Source organism: Triticum urartu, chromosome 2A (genome assembly GCF_056163025.1).
Source record: "Triticum urartu cultivar PI428250 chromosome 2A, HENAU_Tu73, whole genome shotgun sequence".
NCBI lineage: Eukaryota > Viridiplantae > Streptophyta > Magnoliopsida > Poales > Poaceae > Triticum > Triticum urartu.
The window spans coordinates 670,214,060-670,240,106 of record NC_141874.1 but is presented as its reverse complement, the minus strand read 5'-3'; the positions used below and the strand labels follow the sequence as shown (position 1 = coordinate 670,240,106).

The 26,047-nt window shown below is 42.3% G+C and overlaps 1 protein-coding gene across 1 annotated transcript; it reads left to right on the top strand.

The window, feature by feature from the left end:
- The first annotated feature begins 591 nt into the window (after positions 1-591).
- LOC147986586 (wall-associated receptor kinase 17-like) lies at positions 592-5,686 on the top strand. The gene is made up of 5 exons (XM_087544827.1): positions 592-1,789; positions 2,516-2,671; positions 3,284-3,307; positions 3,392-3,556; positions 4,139-5,686. Exons 1-5 carry the CDS (start codon positions 856-858, stop codon positions 5,344-5,346), a joined length of 2,487 nt encoding a protein of 828 aa, XP_087400953.1. The 5' UTR covers positions 592-855; the 3' UTR covers positions 5,347-5,686.
- Positions 5,687-26,047: the final 20,361 nt, after the last annotated feature.

Genomic DNA, 26,047 nt, shown 5'->3' with positions numbered 1-26,047 from the left:
GCTACGATGTGCTTGATCAGACGGTCATCAAGGCGACTGATAACTGCATGATATCAGCCGGCTTACGCCTAGCATCCGCCCTCTTATAAATGTATACACGCACATCCTGTCTTTATGAGCACATCTAAAAAATTGGACCGGCATATCATCTTGAAATTTATGAAGCCTTCATAAACGCCTCGTCGTCGACGGGAACGTTTCCTCCCACTGAATGAGCATCGTCGAAAATCCTGTAATAAATTTAGAAATAAATGCGAACAACAAGACTTAAACTCTGATGGACCGGGGATACCACAGTCCCTCTAATCATCCAACCACAGATTGGTTCGCGCCTCTTAATGTATTATGCTAGGCCTTTGTGAAAACAGACGTCGATCTCAACTTTATGCATTGACTCATGACACCAGCAAGGCCGGTCTTCGCCGTGCCTGTGATCCACTATTTACAGCTGTGGCCATTTCCGTCGAGCGACAATGATTGAAGAGAATTGACATCTCTTCAGAGACTGAAATTGCATGTAAAGCAGGGAACGTGAGGGATGAATTATCAAACTAGAATGGCTTACATTTCTGCTTAGTTCTCATTTCGTCAAGGTCTTCGCGAAGAAAGAGGTTTGCGAGGACTGAACCTCAGGTTTATATACATGCATCAGGAGGGAAGAAATATCTTTGATCTAGATAAAGAAGAGACACATAAACCTGAGGGCTTTTTACACAAAACCACCAGGCGATGTGAGGCCAGGAATACCAGGAAGCTAGAAAGAAAGGTCGATGTTGGAACAAAGCATAGCCACCACACCGTGCACAAACGAGAGGAAGAGGCGACACGCCGTGCCGAAGGGAGAGCAGATCAGCCATGTCCGCATGGCAGCTCCGACCGCTCATGCTCTTCCTCTTCCTCTTGTCAGTGTTGCCCCGCGACGCACTCTCACAGATAGCGCTGCCGCCACCGTCACCACCGTCTACGGTGGCGCGGAACATAACATGCAACAGCATCCAGCATCCATTCGGCGTCAAAGGCAAAGCCCTGCAACAAGGCTTCGAGGTAACGTGCGGCCGAAACAATGAGGCCATGCTGCAGATCGACAAGCATAGCTATAAAATCGACCATGTGTCGGTGGAAGGAGGCTTCGTCGTCATCTTAGCCGGGCCCATCCACCAAGTCTGCTACGACCGCAACGGTAAGCAGATGAAGGCCACCGGAATCGGCAATATCAGCTTGGAGCAGACGCCCTTCTCCTTCTCCAATCGCAATAAGCTGGTGGCCACTGGATGCAACTACATGCTAGTTGCTAAGTTCAGCAACTCGTCAGTCGGTGACAACCCCTCACAACATAGGGAAGCTACCAGCTGCTCCCTCTACTGCGACGAAAGCTCCGACACCGTCGATTGCCTTCATGGGGTAGCATGCTGCAACGCCTCCATGCCGATCGATGCCGCTCGGGAGTTCACCTTGAATTTCGACAAGATGGAAGAGCAAGACATGGGCCAGGAGGATGGCACTTGTAGCGCTGCCTTCTTCCTCGCCCCAGGCGATGAAGTCTTCAGGGGTGCCAGAGGCGGTGTCCAGAGGCCGCTGAAAGACATGTTGTTGTCGGCTGGTGACCACAGGATGATCTTGGATTGGGCAGTTGGACGCAGCACATGCCACCAGGCCTCGATCCACAACTTGGCGACACGGTACTGCAACAATATGAGCAGGTGCATTGACGCACCCAGTGGAGCGGGCCATCTCTGCAAGTGTCATGCAGGGTATGACGGGAATCCGTACGCTGCCGATGGATGTGTAGGTAAATATTTCTTCATCCATCAGAGAGATATAATTTCACCTGCAGTTTCACATGAAAGCACACAAACCCACCTAAGGTCTTGTAATATAGCCTAGGTAGATTAACAAACATGCTTCTTTTTTTTTAAAAAGAAGGGCAACCACACTGGTTCATTACTTTATCTTTGTTAGCTCAACCAGATGAAGAGATTGAAATCTAGGCTATACTCATACTGTCTCGACCTCGATATTCCCTCCGGAACCCATGTATATTTTCTAGGCTTTTTGCTGATGATGGCTGTTGCACAGGATAATTTCAGAAACTCCAGGATGTGTTAGAAACCAAAACCACCCAACTTTGTTTTTTGACTGTGTGGTAGCTTTCTTGCCTGAGCAGTTTTAATATGGTCCCTCTTACCCCCGCTTTTCACATGAGAGATAAGAGTATAAAATAGATCTAAGCCATTGATCTCATTAATTAATGGCCTGATTAACTCTTACCTTCTTACCTCACATGTAAAAAGAGGAGGTAAGAGGGACCATGCTAAAATTTGCCATGAGTATAACTCGGTTTCATCACTTGCATAAATGGAACTAACTGAATATAAAATTATAAACCACGGGGTAAACAGCCAAACAGGACAATCAAGTTCAGCAGTATAAGAAATTCTAGTATTACTCAGTCTGTTTTTTGAATAGAAATATGCTTCTCTGATTTCTCAAATGAAGTGCTGCACTGTTGGTTTAGATATAAACGAATGTGAGACTCCCGGTGGCAACAATTGCACCCTTCGGTACTACTGCAACAACACCCAAGGAGGTTATACTTGCTCGTGTCCCCATGGCTGGATCGGTGACGGTTACAAGACAAGGACAAGCTGCAAAGAGGCCATCAGTCCATCTGGTAATATCTAACGTTTTATATGTTTAGAAAAAGGAACCAAAATGTATACTGCCTGAATGTACTTAACATTTCACACAATATCAAAAGCTACAGCTAAGCTACTTTTATGCATAATCTCTGTTCCTCTGCACATGTTTTGAGCATGCATGCGGTCTCCAATGTATACCTTTGACCATTGTCTTTAACAAATACAGATTAATCAGAATTACTTAGAAGGAAACAAAGTAATGAAATAAAAGTATTTCTAATGACAGATCTACTTATAACATTCGCCCATGAACATCCAAATACTTTTGTGTATATTAGCTTAGTTCTACAAGTTTTATAAAGTTAATTGCATGCATCCTAAAAAGACATGTGAAAGAGAACAGACAGAGTACCAACTAGCCTTTACATGTCATTTTAGGATGTGCGGTCACAAGGGGAAACTCCTGTACTCATCATATCCATTTTACTTCTATTTTCCAATTTATCTTAAGCACGCAGTTTCATCTTGGTCTCCAAGCTGAATAAGTGGATCACATATATGTCTATTTAGAGATGTCCAGGTTACAATTAGTGTCCTTAGTACCCATCAGAAGATCTAATATTGACCATTCTCTTCCAATGCAGTTTCCCCTATGCAGCAACCACAAGGTATGAAAAAGAAAGTATTTGCTAACCAGCGGCGCAAGAGGACTAAATTATTAGTGCCATTGATGATTTATTGATATCTATTAGGTTCGAATGTGTGCACTCATCCTGAAAAGAACCCCTGCACATACCCAGCGTACTGCAGTGATGGACAAGGGGAAATTGTGTGTGATTGTCCTCCAGGCATGAGTGGCAATGGCCAGAAAGGGGGAAGTGGGTGTCAAAAGAACTTTCCCATAGATATTGCTTTTGGTAACTTACTCAACACACCTGGCATTACCAATTTTGATTATTATCTTTTGTTTTTAATTCATCTTATTCTATTGAGGCAATTCAGATATAGCAGTTCTGCAATGGTGCCATTGTGGTGTAATGATGTAGTACAGTGTCCTTGCCTATTTACTGCAGACCGCAAAATGACAATTTCACCAAATTCATATGTTCATAAATTGTTCACACATCTACATGTTTGGGTTTTTCTTTAGAAGAACTTGCAAACACACCTTTTTCTAATAAAGTGGGTAGGGGCACCCGAGCTCCACAAATCTGTGTCCCTATACAACTCTTATGATGGCTCATACGAATGACCAATGAACTACAGGCAAAAATATTTTGCAAGTTTATATAGAGTGTTCATGATGTATGACCATAAGAGAAGGTTAACTGGATCAAACACATATTCCCTAATGGATAGCGTTAAGGAGATTTGACAGTTTATGCTTGTCCCAAAGATTCTGTCAATATAGCATCTGCATCGGAGTAATCAGACGTAACTTGGTAGCTATCTGCATTACGTGAAGAACGAAGACTTACTTTTTCATCAAATGTTTGCAGGTGTTGGTCTTGCACTTGTGGTTACAATATCTAGCACAGCTCTGTGCTACTACTGGGCCATGAAGAGAAGAAAGATGAGAAGAAAGAGAGCTGAGTTATTCCGTAAGAATGGAGGTTTGCTGTTGCAGCAGAGATTTACAGCAATCACATCTCAAGGTACGGACTCGTCGGCAAAGATATTCAGTGCGGAAGAGCTCAAGACTGCAACTAACAACTACAACGAGACTCGAATCCTTGGCCGAGGTGCATATGGAACAGTATATAAGGGTGTTCTTCCAGATGAGACTGTGGTTGCTGTAAAAAAGTCCAGGGTGTTTGATGAGAGCCAGGTGGAGCAATTTGTCAATGAGATTACCATCTTATCACAGACCGATCACCCAAATGTTGTCAAGCTTTTGGGATGTTGTCTAGAGATAGAAGTTCCCTTGCTGGTGTATGAATTCATACCCAATGGAACACTCTTTCAGCACATCCACAACAGAAGTGGACCTCGCTCCTTAACATGGGAGGATGCCTTAAGGATAGCTGCAGAAACAGCAGAAGCACTTGCCTATCTCCATTCCACAGCTGCTATACCAATTATTCACAGGGATATCAAATCAAGCAACATACTGTTGGATGAGAACTTTGTAGCCAAAATTTCAGACTTTGGTGCATCAAGATCAGTTCCATTTGATCAAACTCATGTAACCACCCTTATTCAAGGTACTATAGGTTACCTCGATCCTGAATATTTTCAAAGCAGCCAGCTCACAGAAAAGAGTGATGTCTACAGTTTTGGAGTAGTTCTTGCAGAACTACTGACAAGGCAGAAGCCTATTTCCGTAGGCAGGCCAGAAGAATCATGCAACTTAGCCATGCATGTGGTAATTCTAGTAAATGAAGGGCGACTACTTAAGGAGATAGAGCCACACATTTTGGAAGAAGCAGGTGAAGAGCAACTCTGTGCAGTTGCGCAGCTCTCTGTGAGATGCTTAAGTATGAATGGACAAGAACGACCCATTATGAAGGAGGTTGCATCAGTTTTAGAGGAGCTAAGAAGGTCATTCACCAAGGAGCAAACTATGAGAAAAACAGATGAACCATATAATGAACAAGGGAACCTTCTACGTGAAGCAAGTTCCACTTCCAGCCTGCACCGTTCAGAAGGAAGTACACAGTTGAGCACGGAGGCTGAAATGAAAGCTTCTTGTCAGACTCCAAGATGACCCTTCTCATAGTATTTTAGTGTCAGTTGACATCTCAAGACAATGTGTAATATAGTTATGGAGAATTGCGTAAAATAGCTCAGAGCAATCACTATTTGCTTATTCTTGATATCCCACAAATCACCCCAAATTCTTGATATCACAACTGTGGGTTCATATCCAATTTTACTTCCGATATTTACACCAAGTGAATATGATATCACATTCGTTCCTAATTTTGATCTAAATCAAGCACTAAAAAACTGTCTCGACTGACTGACATCGAGATGTATGCAAAACCAGGTGAATGCGGAGTGCTTGTGAAAACCTAGTCACATGCGCCTAATTGGCCCCTCAGGGTTAGATTATGCAGATAGTCCATGGTTCACACAAAAAAATTCCATGTTGGTTTCAACTCAATGCATTGAGTTGTGCCATTCCACGTCCTATTAGCACTTGAGGCCTGGCTTAATGGACATTTTACACACAACCAGTGAGTCTAGTGTATACTTATATCGGTGATTGTCACACATAGAGATCACTGATCATGGAGTCATGGGTATAATTTTACCACAAAGCATAATCCACCTAAATCTTACTAGATGAAAGTATGCAGGATGTGGGTACTAATACACTTCTTTTCCCTAAGTAAGTGGCTGGATCAGCCTAGTAGAACATTTACCACTACTTCTTTTTTTAGCTGAGAACATTTAGAGAGTGCTTGGATCCAAGGGACTTATTTTAGTCTGACTAAAAATAGTCTCTTTAAGAGGCTAAAGTTCCAAGCACCTCTGACTAAAGAGGGACTAAAACTAGTCTTGAGACTAAAATGTTTTAGTCAGGGTACCCCTACTAAAATGTGGATTAGTCCTCTCTCTCCTCATTTAACTCCTCTCTTTAACACATGCGAGTTCTGGATTGGAGGGTTTGGAGGATAATAAATGCTCATTAACTTGATTTTAGTCTCTTTAGTATTTGGATCCAAGCATGGGTGAGGCTAGCAAATTTTAGTCCCACTACTTTTAGTCATGAGACTAAAACATATCCAAGCACCCTTTTACTACTACTTTGATACAAGCCTTGCATTCCACCGCCGAAGAAGCCAATAGCAGCTCCAAAATATAGAGGTAAAGATCCAAGGTGAGTCGCCTTACCTCGCCGTCATGGCGCCAGGCACCGGGACTCTGGCGCGGCTCCGACCCTAGCCTCCCCGAGCAAGTTCCAGCCTCATCACCACCCACATCCCCCCAGCCCCTCCCGGAGGCGCGTTACTCGGGGGCTCAGGGCTACACTTACCTCCCCGGGCCACGGCCCGCGAGTGCACGGTGAGACGACCTCCCATGATCTCAATCAAGGGTCGAGGGCTCGAGGCCAGCCGCTTCCTCGTAGCCTCCGACGACGCCCATCCAGCGTCCAATCCGTGTCAGGACCGATCTATACCTATGCGAATTTAGCGAGTAAATCAAGAGGATTTGGTGCTGGGAAAGTCTCAGATCTGTATATATTTGCTATTGATTTAATGTTGGAGTATATTACAAGCCATCGAGGCGAGTCTGGAAAAGAGAGAGATGATTCACGCCGGCCACATCCCGGCTGGTTATATAGGCGAATAGTTACCGACAAGTGAAAAGTAACAGTAATTACTGTATAACAGCACATTAAGGGAATCAACGGCTCACGACGAAGCGGTATTGCGAGAAAGCCTCCCGATCGTTGGATAACTGAATCTTAACGACACCTGCAGGTTCAGGCCTGACATTGCCCCCGTCTAAGAAACGACATGTCATTAGGGCGTTTGATTTGCGTCTCTCCACGCTTGAGATGTTGCCTTAAAGAACTCCGGGAATGTATACTTGCTCAAATCAGGATCTTCCCAAGTTGCTTCTGTTGGAGAGAGGTTTTCCCACTGAATGTACCATTGCACAACCGGAAGATTGTTCCTAGGCACTTGTCTGACTTGTAACATTGCCACTGGTCTAGTTTTGACAGTGACATCCTCATTCACCATAGGCAGATTGGGGATGGGAATTGCTTTGCTTCCAATATGTTTCTTGAGCTAGCTGACATGAAAAACTGGATGAATTTTAACATGTGGAGGAAACTGTAGTTTGTAGGCTGCTCTGCCCACTTTTTGAGTTACTAGAAAAGGTCCATAATACGTGTTGTGTAATTTGATTGCTCCCCTGAACTCAAAGGCCGCTAGTCTGTAGGGTGCCATTTTGAGATATACTAAATCCCCAGTTGCAAAGCTTCTTTCCACTGTTTTCATGTCAGCAAATCTTTTCATCCTCTTCTGGGCTTGTGACAAATTTGCCTTGAGTTGGTCCAACATACTCTGTTTTGTAGTGAGGAAATCCTGAGCCTCTTCATCCTCTGGTCCTGGTATTGCCAACTCAGCAATCATTGGAGCAGGGAAACCATACAATGCCTGGAAGGGAGACATCTTTATAGCTGTGTGGTAAGTGGAATTGTACCAGTACTCAGCTAGGGCCAACCAAGCACTCCATTTCTTTGGTTCCTAAGTTGTCATGCATCTGAGATAGGTTTCCAAATATTGATTAACCCTCTTAGTATGTCCATCTGTTTGGGGATGGTAAACTGAACTGTATCTTAACTCCACTTTCAATGTTGTAAAGATGTCCTTCCAGAGCTTGCTAGTGAAAATCCTATCTCTATCAAAGATGGTCATTTTTGGTGGGCCATGTAGTTTGATTATGTTGTCCACCACTGCTTGAGCTACTGTTAGCACTGAGTAAGGATGTGATAAAGGAATGAAGTGGGCATATTTGGTGAATCTATCCACTACCACCAGTATCACTTCCTTGCCTCCGGAATTTGGTAATCCTTCTATAAAATCCATGGAGATGTGTGCCCAGGCCATATCAGTAATAGGCAAAGGTTCCAACAATCCTGGCTGCAAGCAGTGTTCACTTTTAGCTCTTTGACAAGTAGGACAGGCAGCAATGAAACTTTCTACATCAGCTTTTAATCCAGGCCAGTCGAAAATCCCTTTAACTCTGTAGTAAGTAGCTATAACACCAGAATGCCCCCCTATAGGAGAACTATGGAGAGCTGTGAGCAACTTGTTTCTCAATTCGGGGACCTTGCCAACTAGAATTTTTCCTTTAAACATGATAATACCAGAAGATGTCATGGTATAATCATCCACAGTTTGGTCTTTGTGTAGTAACACCTGCTCTTGCAGTATTTTGCTTGCAGGGTCTTTCAAATAACTATCCACTAGTTCTTCAGCCCAAGCTGGTACAGGAGAAGATATTGCCAATCACTTAGGTAGCAGTCTAGATAGTGCATCTGCTACTCTGTTTTCATCCCCTTTTTTATACTGGATTGTGAAATTGAATTCTAGCAGTTTCATCATCAACTTGTGCTGCACTCCTTCAGTAAGTTTCTAATCTATTATAAATTTCAAGGATTGTTGGTCTATTTTGATTATGACCTCATTTCCCAAAAGATAATGTCTCCATTTCTTTAAGGCTTCCAATATGGCAAAGGCCTATTTCTCATAGGTGGACATAGCAACATTTCTAGGGCAGAGAGCTGGACTGTAGTAAGTCAGGGGCCTTCCTTGTTGCATAAGTATAGCTCCAATCCCTTTTCCAGATGCATCAGTCTCTAACACAAAAGGCTGAGAAAAGTTTGGCAATGCTAGAACTGGAGCTAATATAAGTGCTTGTTTGAGCTGAGAAAATGTTGTTGTATGCATTGGTGCCCATAGGAAATTTCCTATTTCGGTAAATCATGCAATGGCCTACAAATCAATCCATAGTTTTTAATGAATCTTCTGTAATAACCAGCTAATCCCAAGAAACTTCTGAGTTTAGTGACATTAGCAGGTACTGGCCAGTCAGTAATTGCAGATATTTTCTTGGGGTCTGTAGCCACTCCCTCAGCAGAAATAATGTGTCCTAGATATTCAACTTGTTTCTCAGCAAATACACATTTGGAGAGTTTAGCAAACAACTAATTTTCTCTGAGCACTTGCAGCACAATCTTGATATGTTCTTCATGCTCTTTCAAGGTCTTACTATATATATCAACATGTCATCAAAGAAAACTAACACAAACACCCTCAAATATGGACTGAATATTTTGTTCATTAGTGCCTGGAAAGTACCTGGTGCATTAGACAATCCAAAGGGCATAACCAAATATTCAAAATGTCCAAGGAAGGTTCTGAAAGTAGTTTTATGGATGTCTTCAGGATTCATTCTGATCTGGTGATAACCAGACCTCAGGTCAAGTTTGGAGAAGAATTTTGCTCCATGTAACTCATCCAGCAAGTCTTCAATCACATGTATGGGATATTTATTTTTGACTGTGAGAGAATTTAGTTCTCTGAAATCAGTGCATAACCTCGTCGAAGAATCTTTCTCACCAAAATGACAGGTGCTGCATAAGGGCTCTGACTGTGTTTGATTAAATGAGTAGCCAATAGTTTCTTTATTTGTTCCTCCATTTCCTTCTTTTGATGTTGAGTTACTCTGTAAGGTCTAAATTGAGGGGGAGTTGCTCCAGGTATCAATGGAATAGTGTGGTCCAACTCTCTATGAGGAGGAAGAGTAGTTGGTTCCTCAAATAAATCTGCATATTCCAATAGCAACTTTTGAATTTGAGGAGGAGTTGGGAACTTTCTCAGGTACTTCCTTGAGTATAGTTTCCACTTGTAATAGAAATCCTTCCACACCTTTATCCAGAAGCTTATGCATTTTCTCAGCTGGAATTTCCTTTATATTTTCCACATCATTGTATATAGTTGTTGTAACTGTTTGCTTGTCTCCTTGTGTGAAGCTGGAAGTATTTCTTGGTATATCAAAAGCAATAGGACTCATTGCTATAAACCAATCATACCCCAAAATCACATCATGACTAGGAAAGGACAATGTTCTAAAGTTATGCTTGAATTTGTTTTTGGCCAGTTGGAATTCACAGTCAGGTACTACTGCTGTAAACCACAATTTACTTCCCCCTGCTACTGCAATAGCTCTTGGTTTAACTGGAAAGAGCTGGCAATTTGCTTTAACTGCAAACTCCTGATTGATGAAAGAACAAGAACTGCCAGAATCTAACAGTGCTACAGCTCTCTTGCCATTAATGTGAATGAGAACAGTTGGAGTTTTAACTGCTATCTGCTGCCCCATAGCAAAAGCAGATATAAACATTGAAGGAAATATGCCCTATAGGCAATAATAAAGTTATTATTTATTTCCTCATATCATGATAAATGTTTATTATTCATGCTAGAGTTGTATTAACCGGAAACATAATACATGTGTGAATACATAAACAAATATAGTGTCACTAGTATGCCTCTACTTGACTAGCTCGTTGATCAAAGATGGTTGAGTTTCCTAACCATAGATATGAGTTGTCATTTGATTAATGGGATCACATCATTAGGAGAATGATGTGATTGACTTGACCCATTTTGTTGGCTTAGCACTTGATCATCTAGTTTACTACTATTGCTTTCTTGATGACTTATACATGTTCCTATGACTATGAGATTATGCAACCCCTGAATACCGGAGGAACACTTTGTGTGCTACCAAACGTCACAACATAACTGTGTGATTATAAAGATGCTCTACAGGTGTCTCCAATGGTGTTCGTGGAGTTGGCATAGATCAAGAATAGGATTTGTCACTCCGATTGTCAGAGAGGTATCTCTGGGCCCTCTCGGTAATGCACATCACTATAAGCCTTGCAAGCAATGTGACTAATGAGTTAGTTGCGGGATGATGCATTAAGGAACGAGTAAAGAGACTTGCCGATAACGAGATTGAGCTAGGTATTGAGATACCGACGATCGAATCTCGAGCAAGTAACATACCGATGACAAAGGGAACAACGTATGTTGTTATGCGGTTTCACCGATAAAGATCTTCGTAGAATATGTAGGAACCAATATGAGCATCCAGGTTACGCTATTGGTTATTGACCGGAGACATGTCTCGGTCATGTCTACATAGTTCTCGAACCCATAGGGTCCGCACGCTTAAAGTTCTATGACGATCGATATTATGAGTTTATATGTTTTAATGTACCGAAGATAGTTTGGAGTCCCAGATATGATCATGGACATGACGAGGAGTCTCGAAATGGTTGAGACATAAAGATTGATATATTGGAAGCCTACATTTGGACATCAAAAGAGTTCCGGGTGAAATCGGGATTTTACCGGAGTGCCGGAGGGGTTACCGGAACCCCCCGGGGGTTAATGGGCCTTGTTGGGCCCTAGTGGAGAGAGAGGGGGGCCGTCCAGGGAAGGCCGCGCGCCCCCTCCCCCTCTGGTCCGAATTGGACTAGGAAGGGGGGCCCTTTCCTTCTCCTTCTCCCCCTTCCTTTCCCCCTCCTAGTAGGAGTAGGAAAGAGGGGAGTCCTACTCCTACTAGGAGGAGGACTCCTCCTCCTGGCGCGCCCTACAGGGCCGGCCGACCTCCCCCCTTGCTCCTTTATATACGGGGCAGGGGGGCACCCTAGAACACACAAGTTGATCATTGATCTCTCCTAGCCGTGTGCGGTGCCCCCCTCCACCATAATCCACCTCGGTCATATCATAGCGGTGCTTAGGTGAAGCCCTGCGACGGTAGCTTCATCAACATCGTCACCACGCCGTCGTGCTGACGAAACTCTCCCTCGAGCTCTACTGGATCGTGAGTTCGCGGGACGTCAGCGAGCTGAACGTGTGCTGAACCCGGAGGTGCCGTACGTTCGGTACTGAGGATCGGTCGATCGTGAAGACGTACGACTACATCAACCGCGTTGTCATAATGCTTCCGCTTAACGGTCTACGAAGGTACGTGGACGACACTCTCCCCTCTCGTTGCTATGCATCACCATGATCTTGCGTGTGCGTAGGAAATTTTTGAAATTACTACGTTCCAATAGTGGTATCGGAGCCAGGTTTATGCGTAGATGTTATATGCACGAGTAGAACACATGTGAGTTGTGGGCGATACAAGTCATACTGCTTACCGGCATGTCATACTTTGGTTCGGCGGTATTGTTGGATGAAGCGGCTCGGACCGACATTACGCGTACGCTTACGCGAGACTGGTTCTACCGACGTGCTTAGCACACAGGTGGCTGGCGGGTGTCAGATTCTCCAACTTTAGTTGAACCAAGTGTGGCTACGCCCGGTCCTTGAGAAGGTTAAAACAGCACTAACTTGATGAACTATCGTTGTGGTTTTGATGCGTAGGTAAGAACGGTTCTTGCTCAGCCCGTAGCAGCCACGTAAAACTTGCAACAACAAAGTAGAGGATGTCTAACTTGTTTTCGCAGGGCTTGTTGTGATGTGATATGGTCAAGACATGATACTATATTTATTGTATGAGATTATCATGTTTTGTAACAGAGTTATCGGCAACTGGAAGGAGCCATGTGGTTGTCGCTTTATTGTATGCAATGCAATCGCCCTGTAATTGCTTTACTTTATCACTAAGCAGTAGCGATAGTCGTAGAAGCAATAGCTGGCGAGACGACAATGATGCTACGATGGAGATCAAGGTGTCGCGCCGGTGACGATGGTGATCATGACGGTGCTTTGGAGATGGAGATCAAAGGCACAAGATGATGATGGCCATATCATATCACTTATATTGATTGCATGTGATGTTTATCCTTTATGCATCTTATTCTGCTTTGTTTGACGGTAGCATTATAAGATGATCTCTCACTAAATTTCAAGGTAAAAGTGTTCTCCCTGAATATGCACCGTTGCCAAAGTTCGTCGTGCCGAGACACCACGTGATGATCGGGTGTGATAAGCTCAACGTTCATCTACAACGGGTGTAAGACAGTTTTACACACACAGAATACTCGGGTTAAACTTGACGAGCCTAGCATATGCAGATATGGCCTCGGAACATTGAGACCGAAAGGTCGAGCGTGAATCATATAGTAGATATGATCAACATAGTGATGTTCACCATTGAAAACTACTCCATCTCACATGATGATCGGTTATGGTTTAGTTGATATGGATCACGTGATCACTTAGATGATTAAAGGGATATCTATATAAGTGGGAGTTCTTAAGTAATATGATTAATTGAACTTAAATTTATGATGAACTTAGTACCTGATAGTATTTTGCTTGTCTATGTTGTTGTAGATAGATGGCCTGTGTTGTTCTTCCTTTGAATTTTAATGTGTTCCTTGAGAAAGCAAAGTTGAAGATGATGGTAGCAATTACACGAACTGAGTCCGTGATAACCCACAAGTATAGGGGATCGCGGCAGTTTTTGAGGGTAGAGTATTCAACCCAAATTTATTGATTCGACACAAGGGGAGCCAAAGAATATTCTCAAGTATTAGCAGCTGAGTTGTCAATTCAACCACACCTGGAAACTTAATATCTGCAACAAGGTATTTAGTAGCAAAGTAATATGGTAGTAGCGGTAACGATAGCAAAAGTAACAGTAGCAAAAGTAATATTTTTGGGTTTTATACTGATGGTAACAGTAGCAGCGGAAAAGTAAATAAGTGAAGAATAATATATGAAAATCTCATAGGCATTGGATCGGTGATGGGGAATTATGCCACATGCGATCGATCATGTAACAGTCATAACCTAGGGTGACACAGAACTAGCTCCAGTTCATCAATGTAATGTAGGCATGTATTCCGAATATAGTCATACGTGCTTATGGAAAAGAACTTGCATGACATCTTTTGTCCTACCATCCCGTGGCAGTAGGGTCCTAATGGAAACTAAGGGATATTAAGGCCTCCTTTTAATAGAGTACCAGACCAAAGCATTAACACATAGTGAATACATGAACTCCTCAAACTACGGTCATCACCGGGAGTGGTCCCAATTATTGTCACTTCGGGGTTGCCGAATCATAACACATAGTAGGTGACTATAGACTTGCAAGATAGGATCAAGAACTCTCATATATTGATGAAAACATAATAGGTTCAGATCTGAAATGATGGCACTCGGGCCCTAGTGACAAGCATTAAGCATAGCAAAGTCATAGCAACATCAATCTCAGAACATAGTGGGTACTAGGGATCAAACCCTAACAAAACTAACTCGATTACATGATAAATCTCATCCAACCCATCACCGTCCAGCAAGCCTACGATGGAATTACTCACGCACGGCGGTGAGCATTGATACGTCCATTTTGCATCATGCTTTTATATCAATATTTATTGCATTATGGGCTGTTATTATACATTATGTCACAATACTTATGCCTATTCTCTCTTATTTTACAAGGTTTGCATAAAGAGGGAGAATGCTGGCAGCTGGGATTCTGGGCTGGAAAAGGAGCAAATATTAGAGACCTATTTTGCACAGCTCCAAAAGTCCTGAAACTTCACGGAAGTCATTTTCATAATATATAATAAATACTGAGCGCAAGAAGTTCACCAGGGGGGCCACACCCTGCCCTCGAGGGTGGGGGGCGCGCCCTACCCCCCTGGGCGCACCCCTACCTCATGGGCCCCCTGGTGGCCCTTCGGTGGCCATCATCTGCTATATGGAGTCTTTCGATGAGGAAAAAATCAGAAGCCATCTTTCCGGACGAGACTCCGCCGCCACGAGGCGGAACCTTGGCGGAACCAATCTAGGGCTCCGGCGGAGCTGTTCTGCCGGGGAAACTTCCCTCCGGGAGGGGGAAATCATCGCCATCGTCATCACCAATGCTCCTCTCATCGGGAGAGGGCAATCTCCATCAACATCTTCACCAGCACCATCTCCTCTCAAAACCCTTGTTCATCTCTAGTATCCAATTTTTGTCTCCAAGTCCGGGATTGGTACCTGTGGGTTGCTAGTAGTGTTAATTACTCCTTGTAGTTGATGCTAGTTGGTTTATTTGGTGGAAGATCATATGTTCAGATCCTATATGCATATTAATACCCCTTTGATTATGAACATGAATATGCTTTGTGAGTAGTTACGTTTGTTTACTGAGGACATGGGATAAGTCTTGCTATTAGTAGTCATGTGAATTTGGTATTCGTTCGAGATTTTGATGAGATGTATGTTGTCTCTCCTCTAGTGGTGTTATGTGAACGTCGACTACATAACACTTCACCATTATTTGGGCCTAGAGGAAGGCATTGGGAAGTAATAAGTAGATGATGGGTTGCTAGAGTGACAGAAGCTTAAACCCTAGTTTATGCGTTGCTTCGTAAGGGGCTGATTTGGATCCATATGTTTCATGCTATGGTTAGGTTTACCTTAATACTTTTGTTGTAGTTGCGGATGCTTGCAATAGAGGTTAATCATAAGTGGGATGCTTGTCCAAGTAAGGACAGTACCCAAGCACCGGTCCACCCACATACCAAATTATCAAAGTACCGAACGTGAATCATATGATCGTGATGAAACCTAGCTTGACGATATTCCCATGTGTCCTCGGAAGTGCTTTACATCATATAAGAGTTTGTCCAGGCTTGTCCTTTGCTACAAAAAGGATTGGGACACCTTGCTTCACTTTATTTACTTTTGTTACTTGTTGCTCGTTACCAATTATCTTATCACAAAACTATCTGTTACCTATTTGAGTGCTTGCAGAGAATACCTTACTGAAAACCGCCTATCATTTCCTTCTGCTCCTCGTTGGGTTCGACACTCTTACTTATCGAAAGGACTATGATAGATCCCCTATACTTGTGGGTCATCAAGACTCTTTTTTGGCGCGTTTCCGGGGAGTGAAGCGCCTTTGGTAGGTGGAATTTGGTAAGGAAAAATTTACATAGTGTGTTGAAATTTACTGTCACTTGTAACTATGGAAAGTAATCCTCTGAGGGGCTTGTTCGGGGTATCTTCATCCTGATCAGTAGAGCAAAGAGTTGCTCCTCAACCTACTGAACCTACTGAAAATGAAAATGTCCGCTTCGAAATTCCTTCAGGTATGTTAGAAAAACTGCTAGCTAATCCTTTTGCAGGAGATGGAACAAAGCATCCTGATGAGCACCTAATATATGTGCATGAAGTTTGTCGATTATTTAAGCTTGCAGGTGTGCCCGAAGATGTTATTAAGAAGAAGGTCTTCCCTTTATCTTTGAAGGGAGATGCATCGACATGGTATAGGCTATGTGATGATACGGGGTCATGGAACTACAAACGATTGAAATTGGAATTTCATCAAAAGTTTTATCCTATGCATCTTGTTCATCGTGATCGCAATTATATATATAATTTCTGGCCTCACGAAGGAGAAAGCACCGCTCAAGCTTGGGGAGGCTTAAATCAATGTTATATTCATTCCCTAATCATGAGCTCTCAAGAGAAATGATTATTCAAAATTTATATGCTCGGCTTTCTGATAACAACCGCACCATGCTCGATACTTCTTGTGCTGGCTCTTTTATGACGAAGACTATTGAATTCAAATGGGATTTATTGGAAAGAATTAAACGGAACTCTGAAGATTGGGACCTCTACAAAGGTAAGGAGTCAGGTATGATACCTAAGTTTGATTGTGTTAAATCTTTTATGGATACCGATGTTTTCCATAAATTTAGCACTAAATATGGACTTGACTCTGAAATAGTAGCTTATTTCTGTGAATCTTTTGCTACTCATGTTGATCTCCCTAGGGAGAAGTGGTTTAAATATCATCCTCCCATAGAAGTAAAAGTAGCTGCACCTATTAAAGTTAAAGAAAAGACTGTCACTTATAATGATCCTATTGTTCCTACTTCTTATATTGAGAAACCACCCTTTCCTGTTAGGATAAAGGATCATGCTAAAGCTTCAACTGTGGTTCATAAAAGCAATATTAGAACTTATACACCTCCTGAGCAAGTTAAAGTTGAACCTAATATTGCTATTGTTAAAGATCTCTTGTCTGATAATATTGATGGGCATGTTATTCATTTCCTTGATGAGACTGCTAGAATTGCTAAACCTTGTGCTAAAGATAAAAATAGACATGTGGTAGGCATGCCTGTTATTTCTGTTAAAATAGGAGATCATTGTTATCATGGCTTATGTGATATGGGTGCTAGTGCTAGTGCAATACCTTTCGACTTATACAAAGAAATTATGCATGATATTGCACCCGCTGAGTTAGAAGATATTGATGTCACAATTAAACTTGCCAATAGAGATACTATTTCACCAATGGGAATTGTTAGAGATGTTGAAGTCTTGTGTGGGAAAACTAAATATCCTGCTGATTTTCTTATTCTTGGTTCCCCACAAGATAGCTTTTGTCCCATTATATTTGGTATACCCTTCCTGAACACAGTTAATGCTAAGATAGATTGCAAAAAGGATGTTGTTACTATTGGTTTAGGTGATATGTCTCATGAATTTAATTTCTCTAAATTTCATAGACAACACCGTGAAGAGGAATTGCCTAGTAAAGATGAAATTATTGGACTTGCTCCTATTGCCGTACCTCCTAGTGATCCTTTAGAACAATATTTGCTAGACCATGAAAATGATATGTTTATGAATGAAAGAAGGGAAATAGATGAAGTATTCTTTAAATAGGAACCCATCCTGAAACACAATTTGCTGTTGAAATCCTAGGGGATCCTCCTCCACCCAAGGGTGATCCCGTGTTTGAGCTTAAACCTTTACCTGATACTCTTAAATATGCTTATCTTGATGAGAAAAAGATATATCCTGTTATTATTAGTGCTAACCTTTCAGAGCATGAAGAAGAAAGATTATTGAAAACTCTGAAGAAGCACCGTGCTACTATTGGATATACTCTCGATGATCTTAAGGGCATTAGTCCCACTCTATGTCAACACAAAATAAATTTGGAGGAAGATGCCAAACCAGTTAGTGATCATCAACGACAGCTGAATCCTAAGATGAAGCAAGTGGTAAGAAAGGAAATACTAAAGCTTCTTGAGGAAGGTATAATTTATCCCGTTGCTGATAGTCAGTGGGTAAGTCCTGTCCATTGCGTCCCTAAGAAGGGAGGTATTACTGTCATTCCTAATGATAAAGATGAATTGATTCCGCAAAGAATTGTTACAGGTTATAGGATGGTAATTGATTTCCGCAAATTAAATAATGTTACTAAAAAGATCATTACCCCTTACCTTTTATCAATCAAATGCTATAAAGATTATCCAAACATACACATTTTTGCTTTCTAGATGGTTATTCTGGTTTCTCTCAAATACCTCTGTCAGCCAATGATCAATCAAAGACTACTTTTACTTTCCCTTTTGGTACTTTTGCTTATAGACGTATGCCTTTTGGTTTATGTAATGCACCAGCTACCTTTCAAAGATGCATGATGGCTATATTCTCTGACTTTTGTGAAAAGATTTGTGAGGTTTTCATGGATGATTTTTCCGTCTATGGATCCTCTTTTGATGATTGCTTAAGAAACCTTGACCGAGTTTTGTGGAGATGTGAAGAAACTAATCTCGTCTTGAATTGGGAAAAGTGCCACTTTATGGTTAATGAAGTATTGTCTTGGGGCATAAAGTTTCTGAAAGAGGTATTGAATTTGATAAAGCCAAGGTTGATGCTATTGAAAAGATGCCATGTCCCAAGGACATCCAAGGTATAAGAAGTTTCCTTGGTCATGCCGGTTTTTATAAGAGGTTCATTAAGGACTTCTCGAAAATTTCTCGGCCTCTAACTAATTTATTACAAAAGGATATACCATTTGTTTTTTATGATGATTGCGTAGAAGCATTTGAAATACTTAAGAAAGCATTAATCTCTGCACCTATTGTTCAGCCACCTGATTGGAATTTACCCTTTGAAATTATGTGTGATGCTAGTGATTATGCTGTAGGTGTTGTTCTAGGGCAAAGAGTTGATAAGAAATTAAATGTTATTCAATATGCTAGTAAAACTCTAGACAATGCTCAGAGAAATTATGCTACTACTGAAAAAGAATTCTTAGTAGTTGTATTCGCTTGTGATAAGTTCAGACCTTATATTGTTGATTCTAAAGTAACTATTCACACGGATCATGCTGCTATTAAATATCTTATGGAAAAGAAAGATGCTAAACCTAGACTTATTAGATGGGTTCTCTTGCTACAAGAATTTGATTTGCATATTATTGATAGAAAGGGAGCTGAGAACCCCGTTGCAGACAACTTGTCTAGGCTAGAGAATGTTCTTGATGACCCAATACCTATTGATGATAGCTTTCCTGATGAACAATTGAATGTCATAAATGCTTCTCATACTGCTCCATGGTATGCTGATTATGCTAATTATATTGTTGCTAAATTTATACCACTTAGCTTCACATACCAGCAAAAGAAAAAGTTCTTCTATGATTTGAGACATTACTTTTGGGATGACCCACATCTTTATAAAGAAGGAGTAGATGGTGTTATTAGACATTGTGTACCTGAGCATGAACAGGAACAGATCCTACGCAAGTGTCACTCCGAAGCTTATGGAGGACACCACGCTGGAGATAGAACTACACATAAGGTATTGCAATCCGGTTTTTATTGGCCTACTCTCTTCAAGGATGCCCGTAAGTTTGTCTTATCTTGTGATGAATGTCAAAGAATTGGTAATATTAGTAGATGTCAAGAAATGCCTATGAATTATTCACTTGTTATTGAACCATTTAATGTTTGGGGCTTTGATTATATGGGACCTTTTCCTGCCTCTAATGGATATACACATATTTTAGTTGCTGTTGATTACGTTACTAAGTGGGTAGAAGCTATTCCAACTAGTAGTGCTGATCATAACACCTCTATTAAGATGCTTAAAGAAGTTATTTTTCCAAGGTTTGGAGTCCCTAGATATTTAATGACTAATGGTGGTTCACATTTTATTCATGGCGCTTTCCATAAAATGCTTGCTAAGTATGATGTTAATCATAGAATTGCATCTCCTTATCACCCACAGTCTAGTGGTCAAGTAGAATTGAGCAATAGAGAACTCAAATTAATTTTGCAAAAGACTGTTAATAGATCTAGAAAGAATTGGTCCAAGAAACTTGATGATGCATTATGGGCCTATAGAACTGCATATAAAAATCCTATGGGTATGTCTCCATATAAAATGGTTTATGGAAAAACATGTCACTTACCTCTCGAACTAGAACATAAGGCTTATTGGGCTATTAAAGAGCTCAATTATGATTTCAAACTTGCCGGTGAGAAGAGGTTATTTGACATTAGCTCACTTGATGAATGGAGAACCCAAGCCTATGAGAATGCCAAATTATTTAAAGAAAAAGTTAAAAGATGGCATGACAAAAGAATACAAAAGCGTGAATTTAATGTAGGTGATTATGTATTGCTATACAACTCTCGTTTAAGATTTTTTGCAGGAAAACTTCTCTCTAAATGGGAAGGTCCTTACGTTATCGAGGAGGTCTATCGTTCCGGTGCCATAAAAATCAACAACTTCGAAGGCACAAATCCGAAGGTGGTGAACGGTCAAAGAATTAAACATTATACCTCAGGTAATCCTATAAATGTTGAAACCAATGTTATTGAAACCGTAACCCCGGAGGAATACATATGGGACACTTTCCGGAACGTTTCAGACTCCGAAAAGGAATAGGTATGTGGTACGGTAAGTAAACCGACTCGAAAACAGTTCTAATGGAAATTTTCTTCCGTTTTGGAATATTTAGAAAAATAGAAAAATAAGAAGCAGTCCGGGAAGGACACGAGGGCTCCACAAGGGTGGAGGGCGCGCCCTACCCCCCTGGGCGCGCCACCTACCTCGTGGGCACCTCGTGTGCTCTCCGGACTCCGTTTTCTTACACGACACGTATTTTGTGTTGGAAATATGCCCTAGAGGCAATAATAAATTAGTTATTATTATATTATATTTCATTGTTCATGATAATCATTTATTATCCATGCTAGAATTGTATTGATAGGAAACTCAGATACATGTGTGGATACATAGTCAACACCATGTCCCTAGTATGCCTCTAGTTGACTAGCTCATTGATCAATAGATGGTTACGGTTTCCTGACCATGGACATTGGATGTCGTTGATAACGGGATCACATCATTAGGAGAATGATGTGATGGACAAGACCCAATCCTAAGCCTAGCACAAAGATCGTGTAGTTCGTATGCTAAAGCTTTTCTTATGTCAAGTATCATTTCCTTAGACCATGAGATTGTGCAACTCCCGGATACCGTAGGAATGCTTTGGGTGTACCAAACGTCACAACGTAACTGGGTGGCTATAAAGGTTCACTACAGGTATCTCCGAAAGTGTCTGTTGGGTTGGCACGAATCGAGACTGGGATTTGTCACTCCGTGTAAACGGAGAGGTATCTCTGGGACCACTTGGTAGGACATCATCATAATGTGCACAATGTGATCAAGGAGTTGATCACGGGATGATGTGTTACGGAACAAGTAAAGAGACTTGCCGGTAACGAGATTGAACAAGGTATTGGGATACCGACAATCGAATCTCGGGCAAGTATCGTACCGATAGACAAAGGGAATTGTATACGAGATTGATTGAATCCTTGACATCGTGGTTCATCCGATGAGATCATCGTGGAGCATGTGGGAGCCAACATGGGTATCCAGATCCCGCTGTTGGTTATTGACCGGAGAGTTGTCTCGGCCATGTCTGCATGACTCCCGAGCCTGTAGGGTCTACACACTTAAGGTTTGATGACGCTAGGGTTATAGGGAATAGATGTATGTGGTTACCGAATGTTGTTCGGAGTCCCGGATGAGATCCCAGACGTCACGAGGAGTTCTGGAATGGTCCGGAGGTAAAGATTTATATATGGGAAGTCATCATACGGTCACCGGAATAATTCAGGGGTTACCGGTATTGTACTGGGACCACCGGAGGGGTTCCGGGGGTCCACCGGGAGGGTCCACCTGCCCCAGAGGGCCCTATGTGTTGGGGAACGTAGCAATAATTCAAAATTTTCCTACGTGTCACCAAGATCAATCTATGGAGTCATCTAGCAACGAGAGAGGAGTGGATCTACATACCCTTGTAGATCTCGCGCGGAAGCGTTCAAGAGAACGGGGTTGATGGAGTCGTACTCGTCGTGATCCAAATCACCGATGATCCTAGCGCCGAACGGACGGCACCTCCGCGTTCAACACACGTACGGAGCAGCGACGTCTCCTCCTTCTTGATCCAGCAAGGGGGGAGGAGAGGTTGATGGAGATCCAGCAGCACGACGGCGTGGTGGTGGAAGTAGCGGGATACCAACAGGGCTTCGCCAAGCGCTGCGGGAGGAGGGAAATGTGTTATGGGAGGGAGAGGGAGGTGCCAGGGCTTAGGTATTGCTTCCCTCCCTTCCCCCCACTATATATAGGGCCAAGGTAGAGGGGGGGGGGGCGCAGCTTTGGCCCTTCCTCCAAGGAAGGGTGCGGCCAGGGAGGAGTCCATCCTCCCCAAGGCACCTCAGAGGTGCCTTCCCCCTTTAGGACTCTTTCTTTCCCTTATCTCTTGGCGCATGGGCCTCTTGGGGCTGGTGCCCTTGGACCATACAGGCCAAGGCGCACCCCCTACAGCCCATGTGGCCCCCCGGGGCAGGTGGCCCCACCCGGTGGACCCCCAGACCCCTTTCGGCACTCCCGGTTCAATACCGATAATGCGCGAAACTTTTCCGGCGACCAAACAAGACTTCCCATATATAAATCTTTACCTCCGAACCATTCCGGAACTCCTCGTGACGTTCGGGATCTCATCTGGGACTCTGAACAACTTTCGGGTTACCGCATACTAATATCTCTATAACCCTAGCGTCACCGAACCTTAAGTGTGTAGACCCTACGGGTTCGGGAGACATGCAGACATGACCGAGATGACTCTCCGGTCAATAACCAACAGCGTGATCTGGATACCCATGTTGGCTCCCACATGTTCCACGATGATCTCATCGGATGAACCATGATGTCAAGGACTTAATCAATCCCGTATACAATTCCCTTTGTCTATCGGTACGATACTTGCCCGAGATTCGATCGTCGGTATCCCGATACCTTGTTCAATCTCGTTACCGGCAAGTCTCTTTACTCGTTCCGTAACACATCATCCCGTGATCAACTCCTTGGTCACATTGTGCACATTATGATGATGTCCTACCGAGTGGGCCCAGAGATACCTCTCCGTTTACACGGAGTGACAAATCCCAGTCTCGATTCGTGCCAACCCAACAGACACTTTCGGAGATACCTGTAGTGTACCTTTATAGCCACCCAGTTACGTTGTGACGTTTGGCACACCCAAAGCACTCCTACGGTATCCGGGAGTTGCACAATCTCATGGTCTAAGGAAATGATACTTGACATTAGAAAAGCTTTAGCATACGAACTACATGATCTTGTGCTAGGCTTAGGATTGGGTCTTTGTCCATCACATCATTCTCCTAATGATGTGATCCCGTTATCAATGACATCCAATGTCCATGGTCAGGAAACCGTAACCATCTATTGATCAACGAGCTAGTCAACTAGAGGCTTACTAGGGACATGGTGTTGTCTATGTATCCACACATGTATCTGAGTTTCCTATCAATACAATTCTAGCATGGATAATAAACGATTATCATGAACAAGGAAATATAATAATAACTAATTTATTATTGCCTCTAGGGCATATTTCCAACAGTCTCCCACTTGCACTAGAGTCAATAATCCAGTTCACATCGCTATGTGACTAACACTCAAGGTCACATCCCCATGTGACTAACACCCAAAGAGTTTACTAGAGTCAATAATCTAGTTCACATTACCATGTGATTAACACTCGATGAGTTCTGGTTTGATCATGTTATGCTTGTGAGAGATGTTATAGTCAACGGGTCTGAATCTTTCAGATCCGTATGTACTTCGCAAATTTCTTATGTCATCTTGTAGATGCAACTACTACGCTACATTTGGAGCTATTCCAAATAACTGTTCTACTATACGAATCCAGTTTACTACTCAGAATAATCTGGATTAGTGTCAAAGTTTGCATCGGCGTAACCCTTTACGACGAACTCTTTTACCACCTCCATAATCGAGAAAATTCCTTAGTCCACTAGTTACTAAGGATAACTTTGACCGCTGTCTTGTGATCCATTCTTAGATCATTCTTGTACCCCTTGACTGACTCATGGCAAGGCACATTTCAGGTGCGGTACACAACATAGCATACTGTAGAGCCTATGTCTTAAGCATAGGGGACGACCTTCGTCCTTTCTCTCTATTCTGCCGTGGTCGAGCTTTAAGTCTTAACTTCATACCTTACAACTCAGGCAAGAACTCCTTCTTTGACTGATCCATCTTGAACACCTTCAAGATCATGTCAAGGTATGTGCTCATTTAAAAGTACCATTAAGCGTTTTGATCTATCCTTATAGATCTTAATGCTCAATACTCAAGTAGCCTAATCCAGGTTTTCCATTGAAAAACACTTTTCAAATAACTCTGCATGCTTTCCAGAAATTCTACATCATTTCCGATCAATAATATGTCAACAACATATACTCATCAGAAATTCTATAGTGCTCCCACTCACTTCTTTGGAAATACAAGTTTCTCTTAAACTTTGTATACACCCAAAATCTTTGATCATCTTATCAAAGCATACATTCCAACTCCGAGATGCTTACTCCAGTCCTCAGAAGGATTGCTGGAGCTTTGCATACTTATTAGCATCTTTCAGGATTGACAAAACCTTTCGGTTGTATCACATACAACCTTTCCTCAAGAAAATCGTCGAGGAAACAATGTTTTGACATCCTATCTGCAAGATTTCATAAATAATGTAGTAATCGCTAATATAATTCCAACAGACTCTTAGCATCGCTACGAGTGAGCAAGTCTCACCGTAGTCAACTCCTTGAACTTGTCGGGAAACTTCTTAACAACAAGTCGAGCTTTCTTAATGGTGACATTTACCATCATTGTCCGTCTTCCTTTTAAAATCCATCTGTACTCAACAGCCTTACGACCATCGAGCTGTTCTGCCAAAGTCTACACTTTGTTTTCATGCATGGATCCTCTCTCGGATTTTATGGCCTCGAGCCATTTTGGAATCCAGGCCCACCATCGCTTCTCCATAGCTCGTAGGTTCATTGTTGTCTAGCAAAATGACTTCCAAGACAGGATTACGTACCACTCTGAAGTAGTACACATCCTTGTCATCCCACGAGGTTTGGTAGTGACTTGATCCGAAGTTTCATGATCACTATCATAAGCTTCCACTTCAATTGGTGTAGGTGCCACAGCAACAACTCCCTGTGCCCTGCCACACGCTAGTTGAAGAGATGGTTCAATAACCTCATCAAGTCTCCACCATCCTCCCACTCAATTCTTTCGAGAGAAACTTTTCCTCGAGAAAGGACCCGATTCTAGAAACAATCCCTTATTGCTTTCGAATCTGAGACAGGAGGTATACCCAACTATTTTGGGTATTCTATGAAGATGCATTTATCCACTTTGGGTTTGAGCTTATCAGCATGAAACTTTTTCACATAAGCGTCGCAGCCCCAAACTTTTAAGAAACGACAGCTTAGGTTTCTCTAAACCATAGTTCATATGGTGTCGTCTCAACGGAATTATGTGGTGCCCTATTTAAAGTGAATGTGGTTGTCTCTAATGCCTAACCCATAAACTATCGTGGTAATTCGATAAGAGACATCATGGTATGCATCATATCCAATAGGGTGCAGTTATGATGTTCGGACACACCATCACACTATGGTGTTCCAGGCTGTATTAGTTGTGAAACAATTTCCACAATGTCTTAATTCTATGCCAAACTCGTAATTCAGATATTCATCTCTATGA